The sequence below is a fragment of the Eimeria necatrix genome, genomic scaffold (assembly GCF_000499385.1).
Source record: "Eimeria necatrix Houghton genomic scaffold, Enh_scaff25, whole genome shotgun sequence".
Classification (NCBI taxonomy): Eukaryota; Apicomplexa; class Conoidasida; order Eucoccidiorida; family Eimeriidae; genus Eimeria; species Eimeria necatrix.
In genome coordinates, this window is record NW_013655219.1 from 95,414 (window position 1) to 118,421 (window position 23,008).

Sequence of the window (23,008 nt, forward strand, 5' to 3'; positions counted from 1 at the left end):
CCTAGCTCTTTATTCCTTGTTCCAGCTTCGGCGTAGACAGCCTCAGCCAAAGCACAGAACGTGCTGACTTTACGAGGGCTGCCACAAAGTCCCACAGCTCTATTTGTGTCAGCACTGCGGAGAGGGTGGAAACGCTTGAAAAGGAACAAATGCGGGTGACCTCTCTTCCTGGCGATTTTCCAAACGATGGAGCTGTTCTCGCCATCTGCCGCCCTTATTACTAAACAATTCTCAAGCTCCCCCAGCCGTGAAATGCCACAGTCCGTTGGAATCGTGGATTTATCATGCGGAGGCAAGCATAGACAAAATGCATCTGGCCATCGTCGGCTTTCGAGAATCTATTGAGTTATTTGTGTATCTTCGGGCAACATAGCCTGAGGTGGTTCTAGAGACGGTTGTTCTTGCGGCGCGTCTGCGGGCGGGTTTGTGCCTTGAGGTTCTAGAGGCTCCAGAGACTCCTGGAAGTCCTCTGACCCTTGAGTGCTTTCAGGATTTTCGAGCACTTGAGGTTCTTGATTCCCCGCGCTAAGGCCCTTAGTGTACTCCTCGAATTGAGTTTCGGCAGCACGCTGGCGTTTTTTCACATCTGCTTTATATCCTGCTCTGCTCTTCTTTCCGGGCTTTATGCTGGCGAATATTGCTTTCAGACGCTGAAGTGGAGCTAGTACTGGTAGCTGTCTCCGCTTGGCAGAACCTGGAAGCCAACAGCAAGAATATAGCAAGCCAGGAGGAAAAGTGATACGCACAGGCCAACTTCGGCAGTGTTTCAACCATTTTTGTTAGTTTCACCGGCAACCTTACGTGCGGCTGCTGACTACTAAAGGTCTTGCTTACCAGTAATGCTTGCAAGCATGATGTCTATCAGTATCTGATAGGGATTCATGAGTAGTGGGTGCTCTCTGTTGGTGACGGGCCGATTTAGAGTAGTTGTTCTGTAACTGGCCACCCATTTGGCACTTCTCTGTGCTTTTATACTAGGAAGGATTTCTTGCCAACTTCGTTTCTCCCGCACCCATTTAAGAAAGTCTGAGGTAAGGGTATCGACCATGCCGATTATTGGGAATTCCTGGGCAGTTTTAAAGGCCACATTTGCCACCACAGTATGATCAATGTTGCTGCTGAGTAGCTTTTCATACAGAGCCTTTGTTTCAGCTTCGTATGCTGAGTAACACCAGAGCAACAGGACACAGAGCCGCGAAAAATTCAACAGCGAGCACGTAGTACTGCTACACGGCTGAGTCACATGTGATGAAATTCGGATTCATTCCGTTTGCTGCCCTTGCGATACGCACCTGCGTCAATTGCTTTCATTACGTCGTGAATGTCGTTCTCGGAAACACTCCTAGCAACATCAGCAAACGAGTGAGACTCATTCATTTTGGTGTAGAAGCAATCATACCTGAAGAGCTCTTTGTCTAGCACTGTCAAGCTGCTAAATGTCTCATAATCTTCCAGTGCTTTCCCCATGCATTTTTTTTTCAACTGCGCTGCTTGGTTAACCAGTTCCATAAGCATGTGCGCAAGACCGTAGCGCTCTAATGGTGGCCTGTTTGCGTCGCTCATTAAATTTAAAGCTGCCTTCCTTGCGATAGTGTCCACGTTTATCTTTGAGCTTTGGCGCAAGCTGTATGCTAGGTCCGCAAGGTCGGTGACTGTGTAGACGTTGCTTAGTTTCATCATATCCTGGTACGTTATGGGAATATTCTGCTCTCTAGCAGCATCCACAAGGCTGCGCATTTTTTCAGGCAGCACATATCTGTACCAATCCATCAAGAACTGCGGGCCTGTAAACGCAAAAACAAGAACCTTGTAAATGAGGCTGTGCAACTAAGCAGTGGTAAAAGGCATGCATTGCATTCTCTGCACTAGCATCTCACCATCGAAAGCGAAGGCAACGAATCTGTGTTTTTTTTCGTTGTTCGTCCCTAAGAGTAAATCGGCTGCAAATGCCAGAGTGTCTGCAGGATTTCCTGGAGGAGAGACCTCCTCTAATGTGTACTGAAAGGATATCATTTTTGACTCAGAATCGTAAGATCTGAAGCTCAGTCCCCCCAGGCTCTCTCCTAGTTTGTCGACAGTGGCAATAAGGAGGAAGCGCAACAGGGGGCTAATGTATTTCGCCCTTGACTTCCGTTCGTCCATGTCAGCTCGTCTCTGTTGCAGGAAGCTCAGGTGCTCTGCAAGCGGCAGCCTGTCAATGTAGATTGTTTGCAGTAATTCGTCAATAGTGACTGTTTCCGCATCCGAAGCAATATAAGCTCGAAGTCTCAACAGGAGGAAACATAGCCCAAAAGCATCAGATGCAAGGAGTGCATCGTGAGGAAGGGATGTTGTCGATGTGAATGGACGTCTCAGAATGGAGCCAACTAAGGCTGAGCATCTTTCGAAGTCAGAAGGTCCGTCCTGCAGCGCGATACGAGAAAGGGTTGACGGGATGCTGACACGCTCGAAGAACGTGTTTCGGTGTGCCGTTGCTCTCTCACAGTGCTCCTGCGGCAAGCACGAGCAGCAAACTCACTGGGAGTCCATCCTGCTTTGCGAGCACGTCCTCAATACGCCTAATTGCATCCACGACCTTGACGGACTCAGCGGTGTTCACCCCCAGGCCTTTTGGCTCACACTGTGCTTTAACGACAAAAGCATTACGATTTCCAGAGTTCAGGTCTGAAGATGCGCAACGGGAAAAGCTCGAGCAGCTTTCGTGGACACAAGTGTTAGGAGTGACACTTGCACGCAGCAAATCGACACTGCAAAAGCAAGAGCTCGCTTCTTTGCTATCGTTGATGGGAATGGTATTGGTACACATCACATCGACGCGCCAACAGCACGAGCTCGAATCGTTGCTACCGTGGATTGGCGGCTATCAGTCAGGACGGGCGCCTTAAACACTTACTGAAACGCAGCATTTCAGCGTCCCTGGGAGTTTGAGGTGGAAGGTGTTTAATAATGTATGCCAAATCAAGACTCGAGTTGAGGAATGTGAGGGCCTCGGAAGTCAAGTAGCGTAGTTGGAGAGCTTTGTCCACAAATCTACCCGAAGCATCTTGCAGAGCCAGAAGACCCAAAGCCATGCCGATTCCAGAGCCGCCAGCTGTTTTGAGGACCCATCCTGCAGCGATTTTTACTGTAGCTTGTCCTAACGCCTTCGCGCGCTTCATAAGTTTTTCGTGCTCCTCTGCAGCTCACAAGGCACAGAGCTAGCCAGTTGATTTTACAGCAAATTCAAAAAGCACTGCTCGCCACATGGCTACTAAAGTGATGTTTTTGAATAAAGATGTCTCACAGCTCAGGTGCTCACCTCGTGCAGACGGGGTAAAAGAAGGTGTTGCTCGCACTTGTGTAACCGTGTTGTACATGCTTGGAGGACTATCCAGTATGCCCGTGACAGATTCCAGTGTCAGAAGCACCTTGCTAAATTCCTCCAGGTCTCCTACTTCGATGAATGTGTTTCGAGGGCTGTCAAGGTCTGGATACGTGGTCACTTCTGCGAATTTTAGTGCTCCCATAAAGTGAGGACCTTGAATGACCTTGGGAGAAATCCTGTGATCCAAAAATGCGTGAACAAGCGAACATACAAAGGTTCCTGTGCGAAACCTACAGCTGTGTAGTATGGCAGCGGGCAAAGTGGGAGCTGGATTATGCATAGAAGGAACGGAAATGTACCTCCAGCTTCGCAGCATTGACCTTCTGTTGCCGAAGAAGCGCCTCATGCGTGCCAAGCAGCTTCTCCACTCAAGATCGACTCTTTCCCTGACTATTTTTGGCAGGATATTAAAGTTGTCTTTGAACCTCGTCAGCATGTTCAGCAAGCCCTGCTTTTTTTTGGGCCTTGGAGGCCTGTGCCCTGACACAGACGGGTGCAGCTTCTTCATTAATCTGGCTAATTCAGTTTCGTCTTCATCTGTCCCCGGAAGGTCGTTTATTTGGTTGTAAAGAACCTCGTATTTATACTTTGCCGCAGTTTTCCCATACTTTTTGGCGGACTTGAGGAAATAGTCGAGATTCAAATAGGATCTCCACGTCACCTCACCCTTAAGCTCGGCGAGCTTGGTCACAAAAGCAGTGACGTACGTGATTATCTCTTCCTGAAGAACACGCAGAAACTAAGGCTTGCCATGATTAATGGGGAGACGTCCACGGAAGTTGAGGCGAATCGTGCCACCCGAGTAAAGCACAGGCGTCCGCGGCTAAGCTGACCTCCGAATCCCCAAGGTCCGCGAGGGAGCCGATTTTCATGAAACGGAAAACCGCACACTTGAGGACTCCTTCCTCAGTAGGTTGTTCCCACTGTGAAATGAAGCTGCATTCTGGGTAGAGGACCTTGAGCTGATCAGGGCTAGTTCTGAGTATGTTCATGATGTGGTTCACTTCTTTAAGGAAAAGGTGCATGGTTGCTGTCCTCCCAGTGCGATGTTTCTGAATCTTTTTGTAGGCAAAATGAACACTCCCCATCGCAATAAGAAGGGCTGCATCTGAAGCGTTCAAGCTATGCATTCGAACGATTGCCCTATTCAAAGCGCTCAGCACAATATCCTTCATGGCACCGAACGACTTGGGGAACGTGTACAGCTTTCCATCCAGCATCACGGTTGCTTCGGACTGGTCGTAGGCTTGAGTTGAGAGGACGTAAAGAATGTCAAAGAACATTTTTGGGGTCACGTTTTGCAGGAACTCAACTGGGCTGCTTTTCCAAAATATGGGGGCCCGTCGGTGAAGCAGCATCAATACGCCAGCCAGCTGTAAACAAACCGAAAGAAAACAGTGCTGAATGTGGCCTAAAAACAGTATTTGACTATACACTGCTTCTGCAGCGTGTTCCTTCTTTGCGCATATGGGCTAATGATTCTCACTGTCTCCGCAGCGATACGACCCCGCTTGTCTAGAAAGTGGGCTACGATCGTGTCCCTGATGGCTGATGGGTCATTCTGAATGTCTAGAAGCTCCCTTCGTTCGTCATTGTATTCAATGGAACCTTCCAGCTGTATTGCAGGCGTAATTTGGGCTTCTGCAAAGTTTTGGTGACGATGTCCTGAGGCTTCTCCACGTCGCTGGCCAGCAGCCACGAAGAATGACAGCGTCCCCTTATTGCTTTCCTTTACAGTAAAGGAACTATTGCAATCTAGAGGATCTGGCTTGGTGATGCCTGAGAGGCAGTGTTTGCACGCATCTGGTAAACGGAGGTAGGGTGCGTACAATTTGACTGGAGGAATACACTGCAGCCGTCTGCGCCTCTTGCAAACTTTGTGAGTCATCAGGGTTCTGTTAACTTACTTCTGCCATTCTTATCGCGTGCAGCAGTAACGAGATCTGCTCAGCGACACAGACAATCAATGCATCTGACAGTGAAGTATATATGTGCTAATTCGACCTACGCTTACTTATAGCAACCAGTAGTGAAGTTAACTTACTTCTCACGCTTGATTCATCGTCACCTGCAGGCAAGGCAAAAGGACCACAACAATGGGAAAATATTACAAATATTCATTGTATTAAACCAAAAACTAGTCACAATGAATGGCATGCGAAAGAGCTAAGCTTAATACCTTGTAGCTGTGGGCTCACCAGTGAACGTCAGCGTTCTGCCATTTTCGTCGTAGAGGATGACTTTTGCGGTTCCTTCTACGTATTCAAAACGCCTAAATGTTAGCTGTAACAAATCAAATACGATACCACAAGCTTTACATATAGAACGTTGCCAAGTACAGTTCACCAGGTGAGCATGTGAATCTACATTTCTGTCGTTGGGTGAAGTACCTTGTCAAGAGCAGCTCTGCGCAGGTGCGTTATGAATACAGTACTGGAACCTGAAAAAAAAATACGACGCGCAACTTGCATTCTAGTCTCGTCGCCACAGCCTCTGCGGAAGCATCAACGTGCCATTGGATACAGCTCCTACCTGCGTTTAAAGCAAGCTGAGCGAGTCTCGCATGATGTTTTAGCCTTTTGTCACTGGTGAACTGAGCCCAATGCTCGAATACCCGCGTGACGCCACCATGGGAATGAAATGCGATGTCGTTTTCTGGAGAGGATATCGGAAGGTTCAAAGACACCAGCGACTTGACAATAAACTCGTCTTCATCGATTTCGCTGGTAACCGTTGTCCCGCATAAGCGCTTCTCCTCCTCCGTTTTCTCTTCTAGAGGCGTCTGGCACTTGGCGATGAGCTCAAATATTTTTATACGTTCTTCATGCTTCTCAACCTTGGATAACAGAAGCTGGCTATTCAGAAAGCGCTTGTATATATCACCCAGGCCTTTTCGCATGCTGTCCGTCGCCTTGGTTAGAGAATGAAGTGCTGTGGCCTGAGCAGCTGCGCCCTCCCGTGTTTCTCCATTTGTGACCTGGAAGAGCGACAGCGCTCCGGCTGCAACAAGAAGACATTAACATACGGATTAACCATCATGTGGTAGGTTGCTGTCAGCTTTCGGGACCAACCCACTCACCTCGTATTCCGGACCAAGAAACTACAATTGTAGCTTACTTGCAGTAAATAGGCCATATGCTAGTTTTTCAGCTTCTGAAGCAAACTTTGTCGCTCGAAATAGCTTCCTAGGGAGATGAGAGTCTTCCGTCGCTGCTTGAGCAGCGCTTCTTCGGGCAGCATGGCGCGCCTCCGCTGCCACCACTTCATCGGCCGGGCTGTTGGCTCCTTCCGCACCGCCCAATGAGTCATTTATTTTTGTTTCCAGCATCGCTACCGAGGACTCGTAGAAGATCGAGAGAATGTCTGAAATGTACGTCTTGAAGTATTTGAAGTGGTACTGGAGGAGGCGCACCATCTGAAGAACTACGCGTTGAGTATACTCGGCTTGCTTTTCTTTGAAATTCTGCACGAATCGCCGGTTATTCGTGCAACTTCGCCGCAGTAATTCCACCTTTTGCGCAGTGGTAAGTGGCTCATCACCTCCTGAGGCTTCAGGATGTGCCTCAGAGAAAAATTCGAGTGCCTCATCAACAATACTTTCCAGATCTATGTCCTCAGTAGGGAGCTGAGCCGGTGGGGATTCTCGGGTTTGACTTGAGTGGTCAAATGCGCTGGATCTTAGGGCTTGACAAGCCTTCACATATGCATTCGCACTGCTTATGTATTTGCGAACTACGCGGTGAAACGAACGGCTGAATTCTGCAGCGCCAATGAACAGTCCCTCGGCAAGCGCCCACGAACCACCTCCACCTCCACCGGATAGGGCACTCTTGAGCTCGTCGGCCTCCTCCCACTGCTTTTCAACGTTGACAGCATGCATTTGGAACAAAATAGTCGTAAGGACGACTGCATCTCGTTTCAGGAGACGATCCATTAGTCCGCTGCCAATTGGGTCCCCTCTCATTGCTGAAAAATACGAATGGGAACACAATTCGCCCCATAAGAAGGCAGACACTTCTTCTGTGTATTTCATGAAGGCCTTTAGCGGTTTGCGTACCGATTGTCTTGGATTTGAATGCTTGATATGCTCTTGCTCCTCTTCTTGCCATTCGAAAAATAGGCTTGAGCGCGTTGGCAGCAGACTGAATGATTCGCGTTTTACAAATTACCCCAATAAGCAAGGCAAAAATGCCCTTAAAGTTGACCAAAGATTGTTGGAAGACCAGAAAGTATGACCGCACAAGCCCCTTCATAATGCTCCCAAGAATGCCGCCGGGATAGACTACGGTATAGGGCGCAATGGTGTTGACTCTATGAGCAAATGAAAAACAGCTACTCTTAACCTCACTGGAAAACAAACCGGACACTCCACCAATCGTGTCCTCAAATGCCTGAACAACAGTATTCTTTAACGTGACAATTGGGTGGTTCAGGAAACTTTCGGTCCAAGAGTACAGCGGGAGAGCTGCAAAACAAGACGCAATTAGACGATTTTTTACCTGTGAATAACTAGTGGCCAGTTGTGCACTGGTACTCTTTAGCCACGCCACGCTGCTGGTGAGGCCTTTTTTTCCCCTGGAATTCCAGCTTTTTGTGGTCGCCGGCAATAGTGTAGCACTCACTTTTTGATGCCATAATTAACTCCAGAGCAGATGTCCCTGCCTTTGCTTGCAGCAAAGCCTGCGTCAGTTCCTTCATGTGCTTCGCGTACTGGCGCCTCTCAGAGCCTAACAGTCTTGACCGCAGCGGGAATGCGCGCTCCAGTGACAGCTGCGCAAGAAGCTTTGCAGCGCTCTCTGGCTTTTCTGAATACACACACATTTCCGGCGAAGCATTTGCGCCCTTCAGAGGACAGATAAAGGGATTTTCGTTCCTTTCTGTCCCTTATTTTCTATTTCTGCCCCCCTTGCTGTCATATTTTGTCTCTTCGTGTTCCTATCTTTTCTTTTCATCTTGCAAGCATGCCACAAATGATTCTATTTGAGTAATGAGCGCGTACTGCGGTAGCGTAGCCTGGAGCCGTTCGCAATCTTTTCCAGCTGCTTCACCGTCCGCAGCTTTTGTTCCAAGCTCGCAATGGAGTATCGCAACCACGGATTAGTCAAGTGCAGAGTCCTGACGAAGCCTCGAGAATATATATACTTTGATGCTGTCATTACAGAGACACAAACGCCACAAAAATATGTAGGTGAACCTGCAGGCCTACATGTAGTCCTTGGAGACTACGACAGTCTAGACGTACCTCTTTTGAATGCGTGAACCAGCGCATGTGAGGATTGCATTATGAATTCTTGGTCTAGTAAGCCAACCCACATGGTCTTTTCTCCGCCTTGCACAAAGCTAGTCTCATTTGCTTCAAAGCCAGGTATCCTGTGTCCTGGAGCACAAGTTGTAGGCCTCTCAGACAAATAAATATACATGTACACGCATGCGTATTTACATATTGCTCCACAGACACGTCTATGCGAACAAGCATACTTAGGTATTCAGTACTTCTGCAGCATCACCCCGCCTCACCGTTCAAAGAAGAACCGTTGAGCGGTGGCAAAGAGTCCTGGGAAAAGTTGTGTGATGCGATGCTTTTCTCGACAGGGGTCGCCACAGCATTCATTAAAAGAGCGTAAAACAACATAAAGGCGCACGTGCGTTCTGGAAGCCGCACCCCCCAGAGCGGAGGTGATACCCCGGTGCTTGAAGCCATTGCCGTAATGCGTTTCCAAGACTGAGTTGAGAGACTGAGTCGAGTGCAAAGTGCAGAGACATATTTCCATGCAGTCTGTACAATGCACTTGACACCCCTATGGGGTTATGCGCCAGCAGATGCTCATCATTCCCCATCACTCGAATGCAAAGCCTTCATTAGAGAGCTAACGGCGAAGAAGCACCTCTCACTGAGTCAGCTCGTTGCGCTCACCTGTATCAGATGCCTAATGACGACAGTCTCCAGGTGCAGCTGGAGACGGTCCAGTGGTCACGGAGACAGTAGTGTTGGAACACCTCCAGTGACACCTTAGGTTGCAAGAGCTTCATAGGAAGATTCCTAAACAGGCGACGTCTTTTCGCCCATTAAAAAGCTCGAAAGCCCCTTGAAAAACTATGAGAGCATGTTTTCTCCCAAAATCTATTCGGTCTTGGTGCCAGGTTTGCGGAGACCCGAAGCGGAGACAGGCAGTGTAACCTGAGGCTCAACAGGAGGCCCTGTTCCACTGCAAAGTACACACAAGACACAGGCTCTTCTTGAGCTACTGAGTAGCATAGAAAGAAAATACAGTCAAATGGTGGACAATGAAAATGTTACTGGCCTTGCATCGCACCTGCTGAGGTTGAGGCGGCGTCTTGGTGGTCTGTTCTACTGCTGCCCAGCAGGACGAGGCAGTCGGCAGCACCGTAACAGCAGCCAGGGCTCCTGAGCCGATGAATTAGAGCCACAACAATTCGAAGACAAGTAATCTACGTAATTATGTGCAGGCAAAATTGTCTGAGTATCATGAGGTGGCCTCTCCCTGTGCTGGCCTTGGACAATGACGCGCCTTGGCCTGCCCAACAGACGAGGTCATTACCAGCTCCTTTGTCTTGTCTCCACCATATTTAGGTATTTTACACATTTTTTTATCATTAAAAAAATAATTTAGTTTTATATTTGGGTTTATGGAAAGGTTTGAAGGCGTGTTGTGCCTCAATTTTGATATGTTGTTTGACCTGAGGAACTGAGCCAGTCCGATCCGGCGCGTGCAGGCAGCTCTCGGCATGCCGTGCACAGCATTCCTCACACTGTGGAATTCAATATTTGGAAATTATAAATTATGCACCTCAGTACAAGCAGAGTACTCGAACTACCGGAGGTTGCACTTTTACTCTAGGGGGTCCCAAAGCAAATGCTGCCGGTTTGAGAAGGCGCCCACAAGCAGGGGACCAGAGGGACCTTTGGTCCCTTGCGTATTCAGTTTTGTTCCGTTAGAGTCCTACTACACAGGCGAAGCACCAAAAGGCGATGTCATTTTATAATGCGTTTGAAGAAGGATGGGTTATATAGCATTGAAATAATACATGCCTTAGGATTCACTCACTAGCATCTGAGGCTTCGCTGCATTTCAGCTTTGCCCTGCAATGACCCCTTGTTCAAATGAAAGACGTATCCGACTACTGCTCCTACAGTAAATCAGTAAAAAACTAGTAAGTGCCTTGTTTTTCAACTTCCATGGGAGCAAGGTATCTTCAGGCAGTGGAAGTGATTAGAGCGAACACGTGAAGCCTGCAGTGGGTCCTCTTGGACAAATGTGTGCATCTCTTTTGCACAAATTTTCGTACTTCTGGCTTGCATTTCAGGACGTATTTAAGTGTCTTCTCTTGGTTTCAGCATCAGCAGATGCAAAATCGACTGTGCGTCGAAGCATCCGCTGGCTTCGCGAGGCGGACATCTCCTCCCCCAGCCGAGCTCTTGGACCCCTATTCATCCCCAACTTTTGCCAGAATATTTTCATGTAGCTTAGACTTCAGCAGAGCTGCAAACTTGATGCAGTGCTGAAACTGTGACGGAGTGCTGATAGGGTTAAAATGGTGCAGGCCTCGCAGGGGAGGGCAACAAGCTACAAAGCGCTTAGAGCTCCAAATTTGAATGTCTGGTCAACAAAACATGCTCAAAATACAGCGCTTCGACCCCGTCGACTGTCTTAAAAAAATGAAATACTTGCTCATACACCGGAAAAAAGTAGCAGTGGCGTGAAACTTCTCCCTTTCAGCAGACATCTTAGAGAGGCACTGATCGAATGTCAGCAAGCTTTCCTGTACCTAACAGTGTGCGATAATTTCACCAACGTTTGAAGCATCTCCGTCACCAATGACTGTAAGTGGCCAGACGTGACCCCACAACAGGAACACTTATTTGACATTGCAGCCCGTACGATTCCGGCCATGGACTTCTGATTAGCCACGTAGGTCTTAGAGACTAGTGATTTGGGCTTAGCCTTCACACTTCTGTTCACGAAAATTGCTTACAGTAAAGTAAGAACGCCATTACTTGCCAATAAAACATTACTAATTGTACGCAGGTGAAAGAGATACTGTATTCTAGAATAGAAAGGTGCAACGGGAGAAATAAAATAAAAATGCTTTCGTTTTTTTTGTTAATACGCAAGTTGCACAACCCGTAGAGCACCAACAGCATCACAGCCGTCATAAGTGGGGGCCTAGTAAGCACAAGGAAATCGTAGCTACCGAGGACCATTTGCCTTCTAAAGGTTTTTCCAGGAGGCGAAATGCTCCTAGGCCCCAGACGCGTTAATCGTGGAAACAGCTGCAGTGACGTTGGAATCGTTCTAGCTGTGGGATGAAGAAGGGCATGCGCGTAAGCTGCCACATAGGCATTGCTGCACTTCCATTGGGTCTGCTAAGTCCCCATATGCGTACATTTTCCGCTGTGCCCTTTTTTTCTTGGTTCCCTGAGTAACAATGGCTGTGCTGCACTTAGATCAGACCTACCCAGGAAAAATTAAATTCATGAGAGAGCAACTGCTGGCTGCAAGCAACCAACTCAGTTGGGTATGCTTACCTATTATGAGTACACCTTTACACTCCAGGGGTCCTTTGACCCTACCAGTTCTCGGAGCTGCTGTTCGGCCCCCATTGTTTGCAAGCCTTTGTTGCCAGCGCAATACATGCTTTGCTTACGATTATTTTCACGATCACTAAATACACTTTAGTGTCTCCTCCTACTATTGGACTCCCGCACATGGTGCCAAAAAACGAAATAAAGCGTTTCATTGCAGAGGTGACGCAGGATTCGCTGAGCCGCGCGGTCAAGCGGCAACCGGCCAAGTTGGTATTAACAAATTTCAAGCAATGCTTAGAGTGTGCCGATATCTTCGCGCGATGCTTCAGTTGTCAAGAACTATCTCAAGCCGAGTAAAATCTCGGCTAAAATATACTAGTCATTCAATTCGTTCACAGCAGCTAGAGCTCCGACAGATTCCACGAGCTTGGCTAATTTTTGCTGCAGAAGGTCACTTTCCACTAGGCAACAAGCGCATTTTTCAAGGAAGACCTCAGCTGCAAGTTCATCTACATTTTCCCTTGCCTGTACAGTCGCACCACAGGGTTGCCTATTTGAACATAACTGCACTAAAAATAAGGTACCTCTAGGGCGTCAGTGCAGTCTCGCAAAAAGCAGCCAGTCACTGTCGAGATTTTGCGCTGTCAGTGTACCTCAGTTATCCACTTCATATGCTCCTCAACGGACTCCAAAGTCTCAACAGATCTCCTCGATTTTTCCGGCGTCTCAGAGTCGTGGGAGATCCTACAGATTGAAGCACACGTAGTCGTTGTTTACCAGGGGTGATCTATGTGGTCAGTTGAGGTAGGCAGCTGCAGAGTACTCACGTATCTTGAATGGCATGGCCTCCGTAGTGAATATCGTCATTATCGTTTCCTTGTGGCGGTGGAAGTGCCGTTTGTGGATTTAAACTGAGTTCCCTGTGTCCTTCACTCCCAGTTGCCTTGGTGGTGTCCCCCATCTTAAATAGCTGCAGGTGGTGGTGTGCCTTCAAAGCTTCTCCATATGTTTATCCAAAGTTGTGTGTCAAGAAGAATCCAGGCACACTCGGGTGCTGCAGTGTAGCGACACTCGCCCTAGAGCGTTGCGTGGCGTCCCATGTAGGCTTTACGGACAATGCAGGCCACAAGCAGTTGGCTTTGGCAGTACTCTTACTATTAAGGTGAAACCAAATACATACATGGCAGGCATTTCGAGAGGAGCTCACCTGTATTTGCGACCAATATGTATATTCGAACTAAGTAAGTATACAACCGCAGTGATGCCTTGAGCGGTGGTGGCTGTGCGACAGTGTTACTGTTCCTCTCCGGATCTTTTTAACCGAAATATCACACAGTTTTGTTCGTTTCTTTGTAAATTAGTATATGAGCCACAACAATAAAAGCACGTAAAGCAAGTGCTGCATTGCTGATAACGCGAGCTGACCGGTGTAATAGGCATGGCAGATGGCTACAGCATGTCGTTGCTGAATTCCTATATTGGACCTGCACGTTTAGTACATCTCTATGAACTGTAATACAATGCACACTATAAATTAAAAATAGATAACGTGCCATCAATTGTTGCTTTTTATCTCCCTCGGCTCACCAGCAAGTTGAGGCCAGTGGTCCCCACGTGGGTTTGGCCGTGCGCTGTTGAATGACTAGAATAGTAGTAGACGTCCCGCTGCGAGTATTATGTATAGATTGCTTTTTAATTGTAAATTTCTGAATCAAATGGCTCCTCCTACCCGCACAAATGGCATCCTCAGCAGCCCCAGTTACTCCGTCAGTGCACACAGCAGGGTGACTGGATGAGACCATCCTGAGCACTCAACTCATCGATTAGAGAAGGGTTGAGCGTGATGCATACATGCGTGGAGAAGCTTTTCTCCTTTTTCCTTCCACCATCACATTAAAGAGCCCTTTTGTGTTACTGGCGCTCTGCAGTGCTTGCATCCGCTTCCTTCGAGACGCACTGAGTCAACCAGCCGTGCCGGGTGGTGTTGTGCGGATTAGAACCTTTTCCAGGACTTTTTTTCACACTGTATTTTTTTCCAAGACTGACCACATATACAGTGTGTTTCTTCATCTCGGGCTCCTTCCCATCCAGAAGGCCCCTCTGTTGATCCCCCAGCGCTACTTGCTCTCCTCTTGGCTCGAGTGACACACTACCGTAGTTGTCACGAACTATCCGCACCTCAGAGTAATCCACACACTTGGCTGTTGCGCGGCTCAAAGGGCCTGGGGACTGTACAATGGGAGCACTGCTGAGCTGTAGCGCTTGGGAACCAGCGCAGTGCGTACCACGGGGAGCAATATCCCAAGCTTTGCAGAGCACGGAGCAACAAGTAGGCGCATAGGTGCATGATTCCAGAATCTTTGTCTTCCTGGGTTAACGCAGCTCCATCAACTAAGCTTCCTGTTAAAGTGGACTCGGCCGAGGCCCTCCTCTGAAAAGATAGCAGACAACCGATTACACTGTGCTTAAGGCGACGCCAAGCTTGCTAAACAGGTTTATGACGGTGCAAATGGAGGTATGGACAAGGAAATTCGCGTGTATCACACAGCCAACCAACCCGAGCGCGTCTCAGCCGCACTTGATTGATTTTTCGGTTGAATGCTTTCTGAAGCTTCATACATCTCCTCGAATGTGTAGCATGGAGCCCTGTCTACATGCTTTTGCTGTTGTGATGGTCTTCGTGCCCGCCGGACTTTTGGGTGCGTTTGCTAAGTTTGCGGGGTTCGTAGCGTTCTGCACATAAAAGGCATCTCGCGGCTAGTGGGAGCGTGCGTGCTGCTGCTTCTGTAGGTCATGTTTTACTGTGTGATTAGAAGTGAATCAACCCACCTGATTCCATGAGGAAAAGTTCGCCACCCACAGTGCTTTCTCAAAGTAAAGGCGCTGCGGGGTGGATTTTCGCGGACAGTGCGTAACAAGGAAGACGCACTTCACGCCGCCCAGGTGGGTAGCGTTCACTTCTAGCTTTATTTCCCTTTTGTAAATTGTGAAAAGATAAGCACAGGCGTTTTCATAAGGTGGGGTCGGAGTTTAGGCGGTGTGTCATGTCGTGTTACGGGAGTGTTTGCGGTTTCCAGGGGCAGAGATAATGAACAGGACAAGGAGAGAGGGCACATTATCAATGGCATGTATTTTGCGTATCTTGTGCTATGCTCCCGTGCGTGCTGTCGTTGCGAGGGTGGGCGGGGTTGATAGGGATGAGGCGGGAGGTGCCGCACACCTTCACCTTGACTGAAGCACTTTGTGTATGTTAGTTGCTAGCTCTACATTTCGAGTACATTAACGTTTTTATGATATTCTTTCATCTCGAGCTGAGCTCCAGACCTTTAGTTCCTGCGTTTGCTGGTGGACTGATCGGTTGGTGGCGTATCGATTGCATCGATCTCCAGTGGGTTGAAGCAAATGGGCACTGTTGTTGTGAAACCGAGTCACACATTCTTGATATTTAATCCCAACCTGTGAAATCTGATTTTCTTTTTTTTTAATGTGCAAATGGCGAAGAACACGTACGGGGTTGTTAAGTTCCGGTGCTGGAGTTGCAGAGTGAGCGAGGCGTGCGAGGCGTGCCTGCGACCGGGCGCGTGCTCGCGACTTACAGAGCTTGAATTTCCCATGTAGATGGAAGGAGAATGGTGTTTGTTATTCATTTGGAGCGCTTTTTATGGTGGTTTTTTGGTCTTTCCTTTTTAAATATCTGTGCTACACTGTCAGCATCGCGAGCAGCACATTGTAACACCCGAGGTGTCAAGAAACACTGGGGCTTATCGACACTGGCAGGCACACTTTGCACAACTTTGCGTTACGTTCAGAATAATGACTCATTGGCTTCTTAGGAGTGAGAACAAGACGTTCAGCGCAAAGACCGAGCTGTCCCTCGTCCCCATCACCGCACAACCCTGAGTGGCTGCGCCAGTATCTTGGCATTTTTTCGTTTCCATGACTTATCTATGTCTCCCTCTATTTTCCTGCATCCTTCGTCGCAACTGCCTATCCCGCTCACAGCTGCTCCTGTCGCTTCCAGCGGGCACCACTTATTACCAGGGTCGCCGGTGTCGCGCGCGTCATCCTGCTGAATTGAAGCTTCATACTCAGGTAGCACTGTTTCATTCATACTGCAGCGTATCAACAGCTTGCCAGTCTTGGGGGGGAGGAGTGTGGTGTTGAGCTGGCGGGCCTTGAGTCACAGGAGTGCCCTTCTCGTATTATTTTGAGCTATGGTCCACGGAGCTTCAGGAGGACTTGCGGAATTCGAGGATACCAAGATGTCCTTTATATCGAAAAGCCCGGAGCGACATGATGAACAACCCAGCCAGCAGCACCATCAGCAACTGAGGAGGCAGCAACAACAGGTAGACCACCAGGAGCAACAGCGAACAGAACGACAGCAGCGGCAGCAAAGGACACCGGAGCAGTTGCTTGTGCGTCTACCAGACCTACCCAGCAACGACTTATGCAGCTTTAACAATGCTGAGTCTGCACATTCAGCAGCAGGTGCTACACAAGCAGCAGCTGCACGCACAGCAGCTACGATGGCGAAAAATTCATTCGCCCCAGAGCCTCCATCCTACCATGAATATGCTTTCCGGCGGCGCTCGAGGGACTTCTTGCATTGCTCAGGGCTGGAAGCCCTCTGTAGTGTTTCCAATCATTTTTTTAGTGGAGAGCCCGCACCGCTGAAGGACCTCTCAATCCAGCGCCCTGCACCAGTAGCAGCAGTGGCAGTAGCGCCAGATGGCACATCGGGCTCGTTCCATGGCTCTGTGCTGCAGCGGCAGGGGTTTTGCTTCTCGCCTCACCAACACAGGAGCACACACGGCGGAGTTTACCTGCAGCACCTGCAGCAGCAGCGACCAAAGGAGCAGCATTTACAGCAACAGGAGCAGCATGTGCAGGAGCAGCAGGCGCAAGAGCAGGAAGTGCAGCGGCAGCAGTTGCAGCAGCAGCAACTGCAGCAGCAACGGAAGCAGCGACAACTGCAGCAGGTGCAACTGCAACAGCAGCGGCAAGCGCAAGGACAACAACTGCACGAGCAGCAGCTGCAAGAGCAAGAAGTGCAGCAGGGGCAATCATTGTACGGATTGAAACAGCAAAAGCTGCACACTCACTCGCCTGACCTTTTGTCGCATCGAGAGGAAGGCTTCCCGACCCACCGCTCACCTCAAGATGCAGCAGCTATTGCGGCTGCAGCCAATGCTGAAGAAACTTCATCTGTTGCAACAGCTGCAGTGCGGTCGTATTTGCAGGACGGTATGGGGCGAACCCGCGTTGACTTTAGAGAGCAGCAGCATCACTTGAATCCCTGCAGAGCGTTCCAGGATCCGCTTCTAGCCCTGCAGCAGCAGTACAAGCTGCAGCAGCACAAGTCACAACGGCAGCCTGTCCAAGAGCGACAGCGGCAGCACGAACAGCAAGTGCAGAAGCAGCAAAGGCACTGCCCGAGTGCTACTTGTAACCTACCTGTATCAGTCCCCACAGGTCGTAGAGCGGACAGCTGCTGCAATGTTTGCTGCGGCAATGGCAGCAGGAGCAGCTGCAGCAACGCCTTCAAGTGTGCGTCCTCTGGATTGCTGAGTACTAGCCCCGTGGCTCCTGTGCGGCTTGCCGTGGAGCAAGAGGCTTCAACCGGATGTACACACTGCCGCCGCAGCACAGATTTCCGAGAGCTCGATTCGGTAATCAGCAGGTTCCAATGCTGCTGCCATGGCAGCAGCCATGCCCCTCGCAAGTCGATTCAGCTGTTGACGGGCTCGACAACAGTGCATGACTACTACCGCCTAGGAGAGCTATTGTCTGTTTGCTCACTACTCAAGCCCCTGCAGCAGGGACAGCACAGACTGAAGCCGGGCCAGCGGAATGCATGCCAAGGGGTCTCTCCAGGAGACGGCAGCCGGCCGCTACTCTACCACGCTGTTACCGGAGACGAACGACGAGAAAAGAGAGTGCTCAAAGTTATCAAGAAGAAGCGAGGGGCGCTGCAGTCTGAAGCAGAGAAGTAGATCCGAACTGAAGAACACATAAGCTCTCAGTCCTGAATCCTCTGCCGTAGTCGTTTGTCCGCTTGTTCTTTAGCGGAGAGGGTGGCATACTTTATCAGTAGCACAGTGATTATACCACTATTGGGGCCTACTGCGCTTGTTCGATATCAACAGGTACGACATGGTGTTTACAGTCCTCAGTTCAGTTTTGGTGTTGCTTTTGCAGTTCCTGGCGACGCATGTGCACTCACTTGTTGAACTTGCCACCTCACCCTAACGTTTTGTCGTTCGAGGCAGTATTGGAGACTTCGGAGGCATTTGTTTTCGCGTCTGAGCAACTGGAGGGTGGAGAGCTCTTTGACTTCTTGTTGCGAGAAAAGACGGTGCACGAGGACGTGTGTCAGTTCATAATGGTGCAGATTCTCAGGGCATTGGATCATCTGCATAGACACAACCTGCTTCACAGGTACATCAAATTTCAATACGAGACTGCCCTTAAGGCTCGGGTAGTTCCACTGTCATAGCCAAGAGCTCTGTGTTGTTTCTTCGCCTTAGTCATGACATGAAGATGGAGCCATTGTGGTGCGTTTCCCTCTTCTTCCCGGTTGTATTTGAGCGCAGGGACGTCAAGCCCGAGAATCTCATGTTTCGCCGACGCGTACGCAGCAACGTTGCTTCTGCCGCTGCCACACGGCTGCAGCAACAAAATCATCAGCAGGGAGATCAACAGCAACTAGAGGTAGACGAAGAGGAAAAGAAACATCTGGAAGAGGTGGAGAGAGCAAGAACAGGCGTAGCGCAGAGGGTCAACCGCAGCTCAGAGCCTCCGCTATTGTCAATGGAGGAGCAGCACGAGCTGCTGCTCATAGACTTTGACACGTCCATGTTCATCGATGACCCTTCAGGAAATTCTAATGATGCCGTCACTCCGCATCGACGGCTGGTGGGTACATACGGCTACTTGGCACCTGAAGTGCTCAAGTCGGGCTGCTACACCCCTGCCTCGGACTTATGGAGTGTTGGAGTTATCCTGTATATCCTAATGACGGTGAGTTGGTCTTCTGTCAAAAGTGGATGGGGTGTGGAGAGTGTGGGACGGTGGCTTGACATGTGTTAACTGTGAATGAGAAAATGAAAAAGGCATGCTAAAGGGAAGAACACAGACAGCCGAAGAACTGTGCTTTCTAGTTGCAGCACAGCACATAATGCAAGTGATTTGGACAGTTTGATGAATGGGGCGTGGTAACATACGCATAGAGATAGCGCGGAGCGCACTGATTTGCTCAGGCAGGCAGTGAAGGAGAAAGCGCATACTGTAAGTAGGGGATAGAGGCAGGAAAAGTGATGAGTGTGGACACCCACTCTCGAAATTAGTGTCCGCTAGTTTCTGTTCTTCCATGTGTGATTTTCAGGGTTCCCCTCCCCTTCCGATGGAGTTCATGACGTCGGCACGTTCTGCTCTGGCTGTGGTGAAGCAGGTCTCCGAGCAACAAGGGGGCATTGACTTCGAAGCTGCCTCGCTTGTTGAGTTTCCCTCGGCGCAAGACTTGTGTCGCAGACTCCTGGAGATGGACCCAAGGAAACGTATTCAGACAGCAGCAGAGGCACTAGAGCACCCATGGTGAATTCGCTACAGCACACGTAAAGCTGCGGCAGCTCTGTATCTTAACTCTGTACCAGGAGCACCGGTAGCCGTTGCAGTAGCGGGCGAAGCTGTTTCACCAAGTATGGGTAGTTTGCGCCACTATCAGCTAGCCAACTGTATCGTCGAGGTGAATGTCCTGTAGTGCGTTGTAGCTGCTTTGTCTTGCGAGTGCTGGGGACTTACCGTCGGAGGGTCTTTGTTCGCCGCTTCCTTGCTATACTGTTCAGGCTCGATTCAGCGCGAAAGCGGTCCTTGCCTGGCTGCCGAGGTTTCTCGCCCCCAGTGGACTCTCACAGACTTGCAGACACACACAAGGAGTCCAACTGGGCTCCGTCTCGACGCTGCCAGCACCAGACAGCCATCGACGTTGCTCTAGTTGACCCGGAGATGACCGCTGAGCCTCCAAATCGTGCGTCCATTGGTACTGGCGATTCACTTTCGTCCATTCCTTTCGAGGTTGCGGACGACACGCTCAACACAGATGGTTACAACAGGAATGTTGACCTTCCTGGGGAGAACCAAGCACAGTTCGATGGTGAAGGGCCCATGGCGCTGCCAGCTTTTACACAAGAGGGAACGGGATCAACGGAGGAGGCAGTAGCATACTGTGCAAGAGCAACAGTGAGAGGAGCGGGCGAATCGTTGGCCGACACACCACTGTTTCCTCGTCTCCCCCTCATAGATAGCGCTGCTACGTACGACCGAAAGGCATCTGGAAGAATCAGTAGCAACAGCAGCACCAGCAGCACCGGCAACAGTGGTAGCAGCATCAAGAGCAGCAGCAGCGTCTCCCTCGGGAGTGCACCCGTAGCCTTGCTTCCCGTGGTAGCTGCAGAACATCAGAGCTCTGCATCAAAATCCTGGAGCGAGTGCAGTATCGACTCGGGACAGACATGGTGTGGGAAGAGCACTTTCCAGCCACTTCATGCGACTGATGCGTACCTTTTGAATCCCCGCAAGAGCAGTGACTGGAGCTGCGCGACAACTGTAGGGAGAACAGCAGGAGAATACAGTAGCAGTAGCAGCAGCAGCAGTTTGGGTGGCAGCTTCAGCAGCTCAAGCTCTCTCTGCTGCACCCCCGAATCTCAGTCTCCCATCACACGAGGACCCCCGTACCTGACGGAAGTTTGCAGCAGCACGACTATGTTGCCTTCTTGTCCTGCTATGGCGTCTCGCGGCACCTCAGGTAAAGCTGAGGTTCCATCTTTCGCTTCAGGGCTGCTTGTCGAAGACAGCTTCCCTTCTTCAATCGGCACTAGCAGCAGCGGCACCCATAATTGCCGAAACAGCCACAGTGACAGCCAAAGCCACAGTCAGAGCACAAGCTACTACGCCGGGGGTCCAGAAGAAGTAGATGCTGCTCAGGAGGATGAGTGGTGTGGTCTTGCGCTACCCCTACACCAAAGGGATAACACTCCGTTGCAGCGCCCCTTACCAGTGGCGCCAGAAAGTATGCTGTACGGAAACGAGGCTCTTGGACCGACGCAGCTGGAGCAGCAACAGCAGCAGCAAACGACGATGCTGCAGATGCAGCAAATGTGGCACATGCAGGGACAACAGCATTTACGAAATAGACGGCGGGCTGCAAATGGACTTGTATGGCAAGACGATCAAATTGCACAGGAAGATGGGAGTGTCATGAATCAGAGCAGCTTTGCCGAAGACTGCACCCAGTACAGTGGCATACCAGCTGCAGGGGCAGCAGTCGCAGCAGTAGGAGATCAGTTGAGGCTGTCGTTGGTGACCAGCAACCCTGAGTTTTTTTCAGCAGAGGCGGCGTCGAGGTTTGGCAGTTTTTCCAGGTCAAAGTGGAACCACGTTTTGGATGATCCTGCAGTAACAACATCAAGACCAACAGCACAGGCACCAACGGACAAGACGCCATGCAACTGGCATGGAACGTGCGGCTCTGTGGGGAGCTACCTCTCCTTGGAGGAGTTCTCTAGTGACTGCTGGCAGTATAAGCAGCAGCAGCAGCTGCAGGAACAGTGGCACTACCAGCAAGAACTTCACTCAATGCCTTCGGTGCAGGCGATATCGTCATCGAGCAGGCCGCAGCCCCTCGCGTCGTGCAACCGTCTGAATATGGAAGACGCGGAGGCCAGCCAGAACAGACCTTCATTAATCAGGTCCCATGCTGCAGAAACAGGGGCGAGGCAAGGATTCACAACAAGTACCCACTCTCAATGCTCATCGAGGCGAATGCGAGATGCGTGACGTATAATGGCTTGGCGGCAGTCTCTGGTGACATGTAATGTTGTTGACGGCCTCTCTGCTAGCAGAGTAGTGAGCTATGGGGCAAAACCCCTACTGACTAGGCACGTCAGAGGCTTTCGAGTTAGACATGTAGGCAAGTCAGAGGCTTTCGAGTTAGACATGTAGGGGGCGCGCGGACGCAGTGGAAAAGTCCCTCAGCAACCCCGTGTAATACCGCGGCATTGTGTAGTGCGGAGGCAGTGACCTCTTAAGAAAACAGGACGAGTAGGTACCGAAAACGCAGCGAAAGTCATAAATCGGCCGTTTGCTTTGTCGCGGCATTGTGCAGTACTGCGGCAGCACCGCCGCCAGCATGTCCTTGAAGCGGTGTGACTGCTGCTATGCTGTAGCAAGTGGAGCCTCTTTGTTTCTTGAGGTGACAGCGAGAATATATGTTTATTTTACTCTACCAAAATTTCCCAGCAGTATGCATCTAACGCAGTCATGCTACTGCAGTGCTGTGAAGAATAAATCCTCTTGGTTTCTTAGGTAGACAGTCTCTGCGGTTGTTCATCATTGGGTACCTGTAGAGGTTCGAAGCTGTTGAATGTGTCTGATAGCCGCTCGCGCCGCTACTAAGGAGGTGCTACGCGTAGTTGTAGCTTTTCTGAACTAGTGGTTATGATGGAAGTCCGCTGTCTCTTCTGTTCAAAAGAGTAGGTTGGGAGGCGCTGGCGCAGCGTCTAGTGGGGTTGTTTCGGGCGGAAATTGGGCCGTCGCCGGAATGGTTTCGCCCTTCGTACCGGCTAGTTTCCGAAGTAGTGTGAACAGAGTGACAAGTAAACTAGAGGTCAGTGAGACTGTAGTCTACTCCATGGCAGCTTGGAAGGTAGGCTGTGTAGCCAGATGGAGTACACCCATGACGTAATTGAGCACATGTTTCCGTGGAGCATTGGAGCATTTTTGCGCCCAAACGCAATGTAAGTCATACCGTAAAGGTAGGCACTTTACTGGCCGTGTTGCAGTAGCTCGGAAGCTACTTGGACCAACTTGTATTGGGTACGTTGCCTGTATCACTGTTGAGCAACGCTCACTCAGTGCACTAGTGCAGGCGTTAAGCATATTTCGCACGAACCTAGAGACGTCACATGCATACAGTCTTTTCGCATAGGTACTGTGGTGCCTTCAGATAGCAAGGCCGGTATAAGACCCAGCAACCACCAGGAACAGCGCTTGGGGAAGAGTGCCTCTGTGGTTGGGCCCGTCTCGTAGCTGAGAGA

General features: G+C 50.0%; 2 protein-coding genes across 2 annotated transcripts; one reads left to right on the forward strand and one right to left on the reverse strand.

Annotated features, from left to right (window-relative positions):
• Window positions 1-338: 338 nt before the first annotated feature.
• Window positions 339-9,065, reverse strand: ENH_00035680 (hypothetical protein; the record flags this gene model as incomplete). Its single annotated transcript, XM_013585029.1, has 19 exons — window positions 339-694; window positions 835-1,161; window positions 1,293-1,784; window positions 1,878-2,403; window positions 2,519-2,664; window positions 2,894-3,175; window positions 3,299-3,540; window positions 3,664-4,085; window positions 4,198-4,737; window positions 4,851-5,143; window positions 5,272-5,307; window positions 5,563-5,647; window positions 5,755-5,804; window positions 5,897-6,364; window positions 6,482-7,330; window positions 7,713-7,829; window positions 7,987-8,169; window positions 8,364-8,513; window positions 8,882-9,065. The coding sequence occupies 19 exons, from the start codon at window positions 9,063-9,065 to the stop codon at window positions 339-341; spliced, it is 5,748 nt and encodes a 1,915-aa protein (XP_013440483.1).
• Window positions 9,066-16,174: 7,109 nt separating this feature from the next.
• Window positions 16,175-21,749, forward strand: ENH_00035690 (protein kinase, putative; the record flags this gene model as incomplete). The annotated part of the gene is made up of 5 exons (XM_013585030.1): window positions 16,175-17,904; window positions 18,114-18,353; window positions 18,509-18,935; window positions 19,300-19,508; window positions 19,760-21,749. The coding sequence occupies 5 exons, from the start codon at window positions 16,175-16,177 to the stop codon at window positions 21,747-21,749; spliced, it is 4,596 nt and encodes a 1,531-aa protein (XP_013440484.1).
• Between the last annotated feature and the right edge of the window lie 1,259 nt (window positions 21,750-23,008).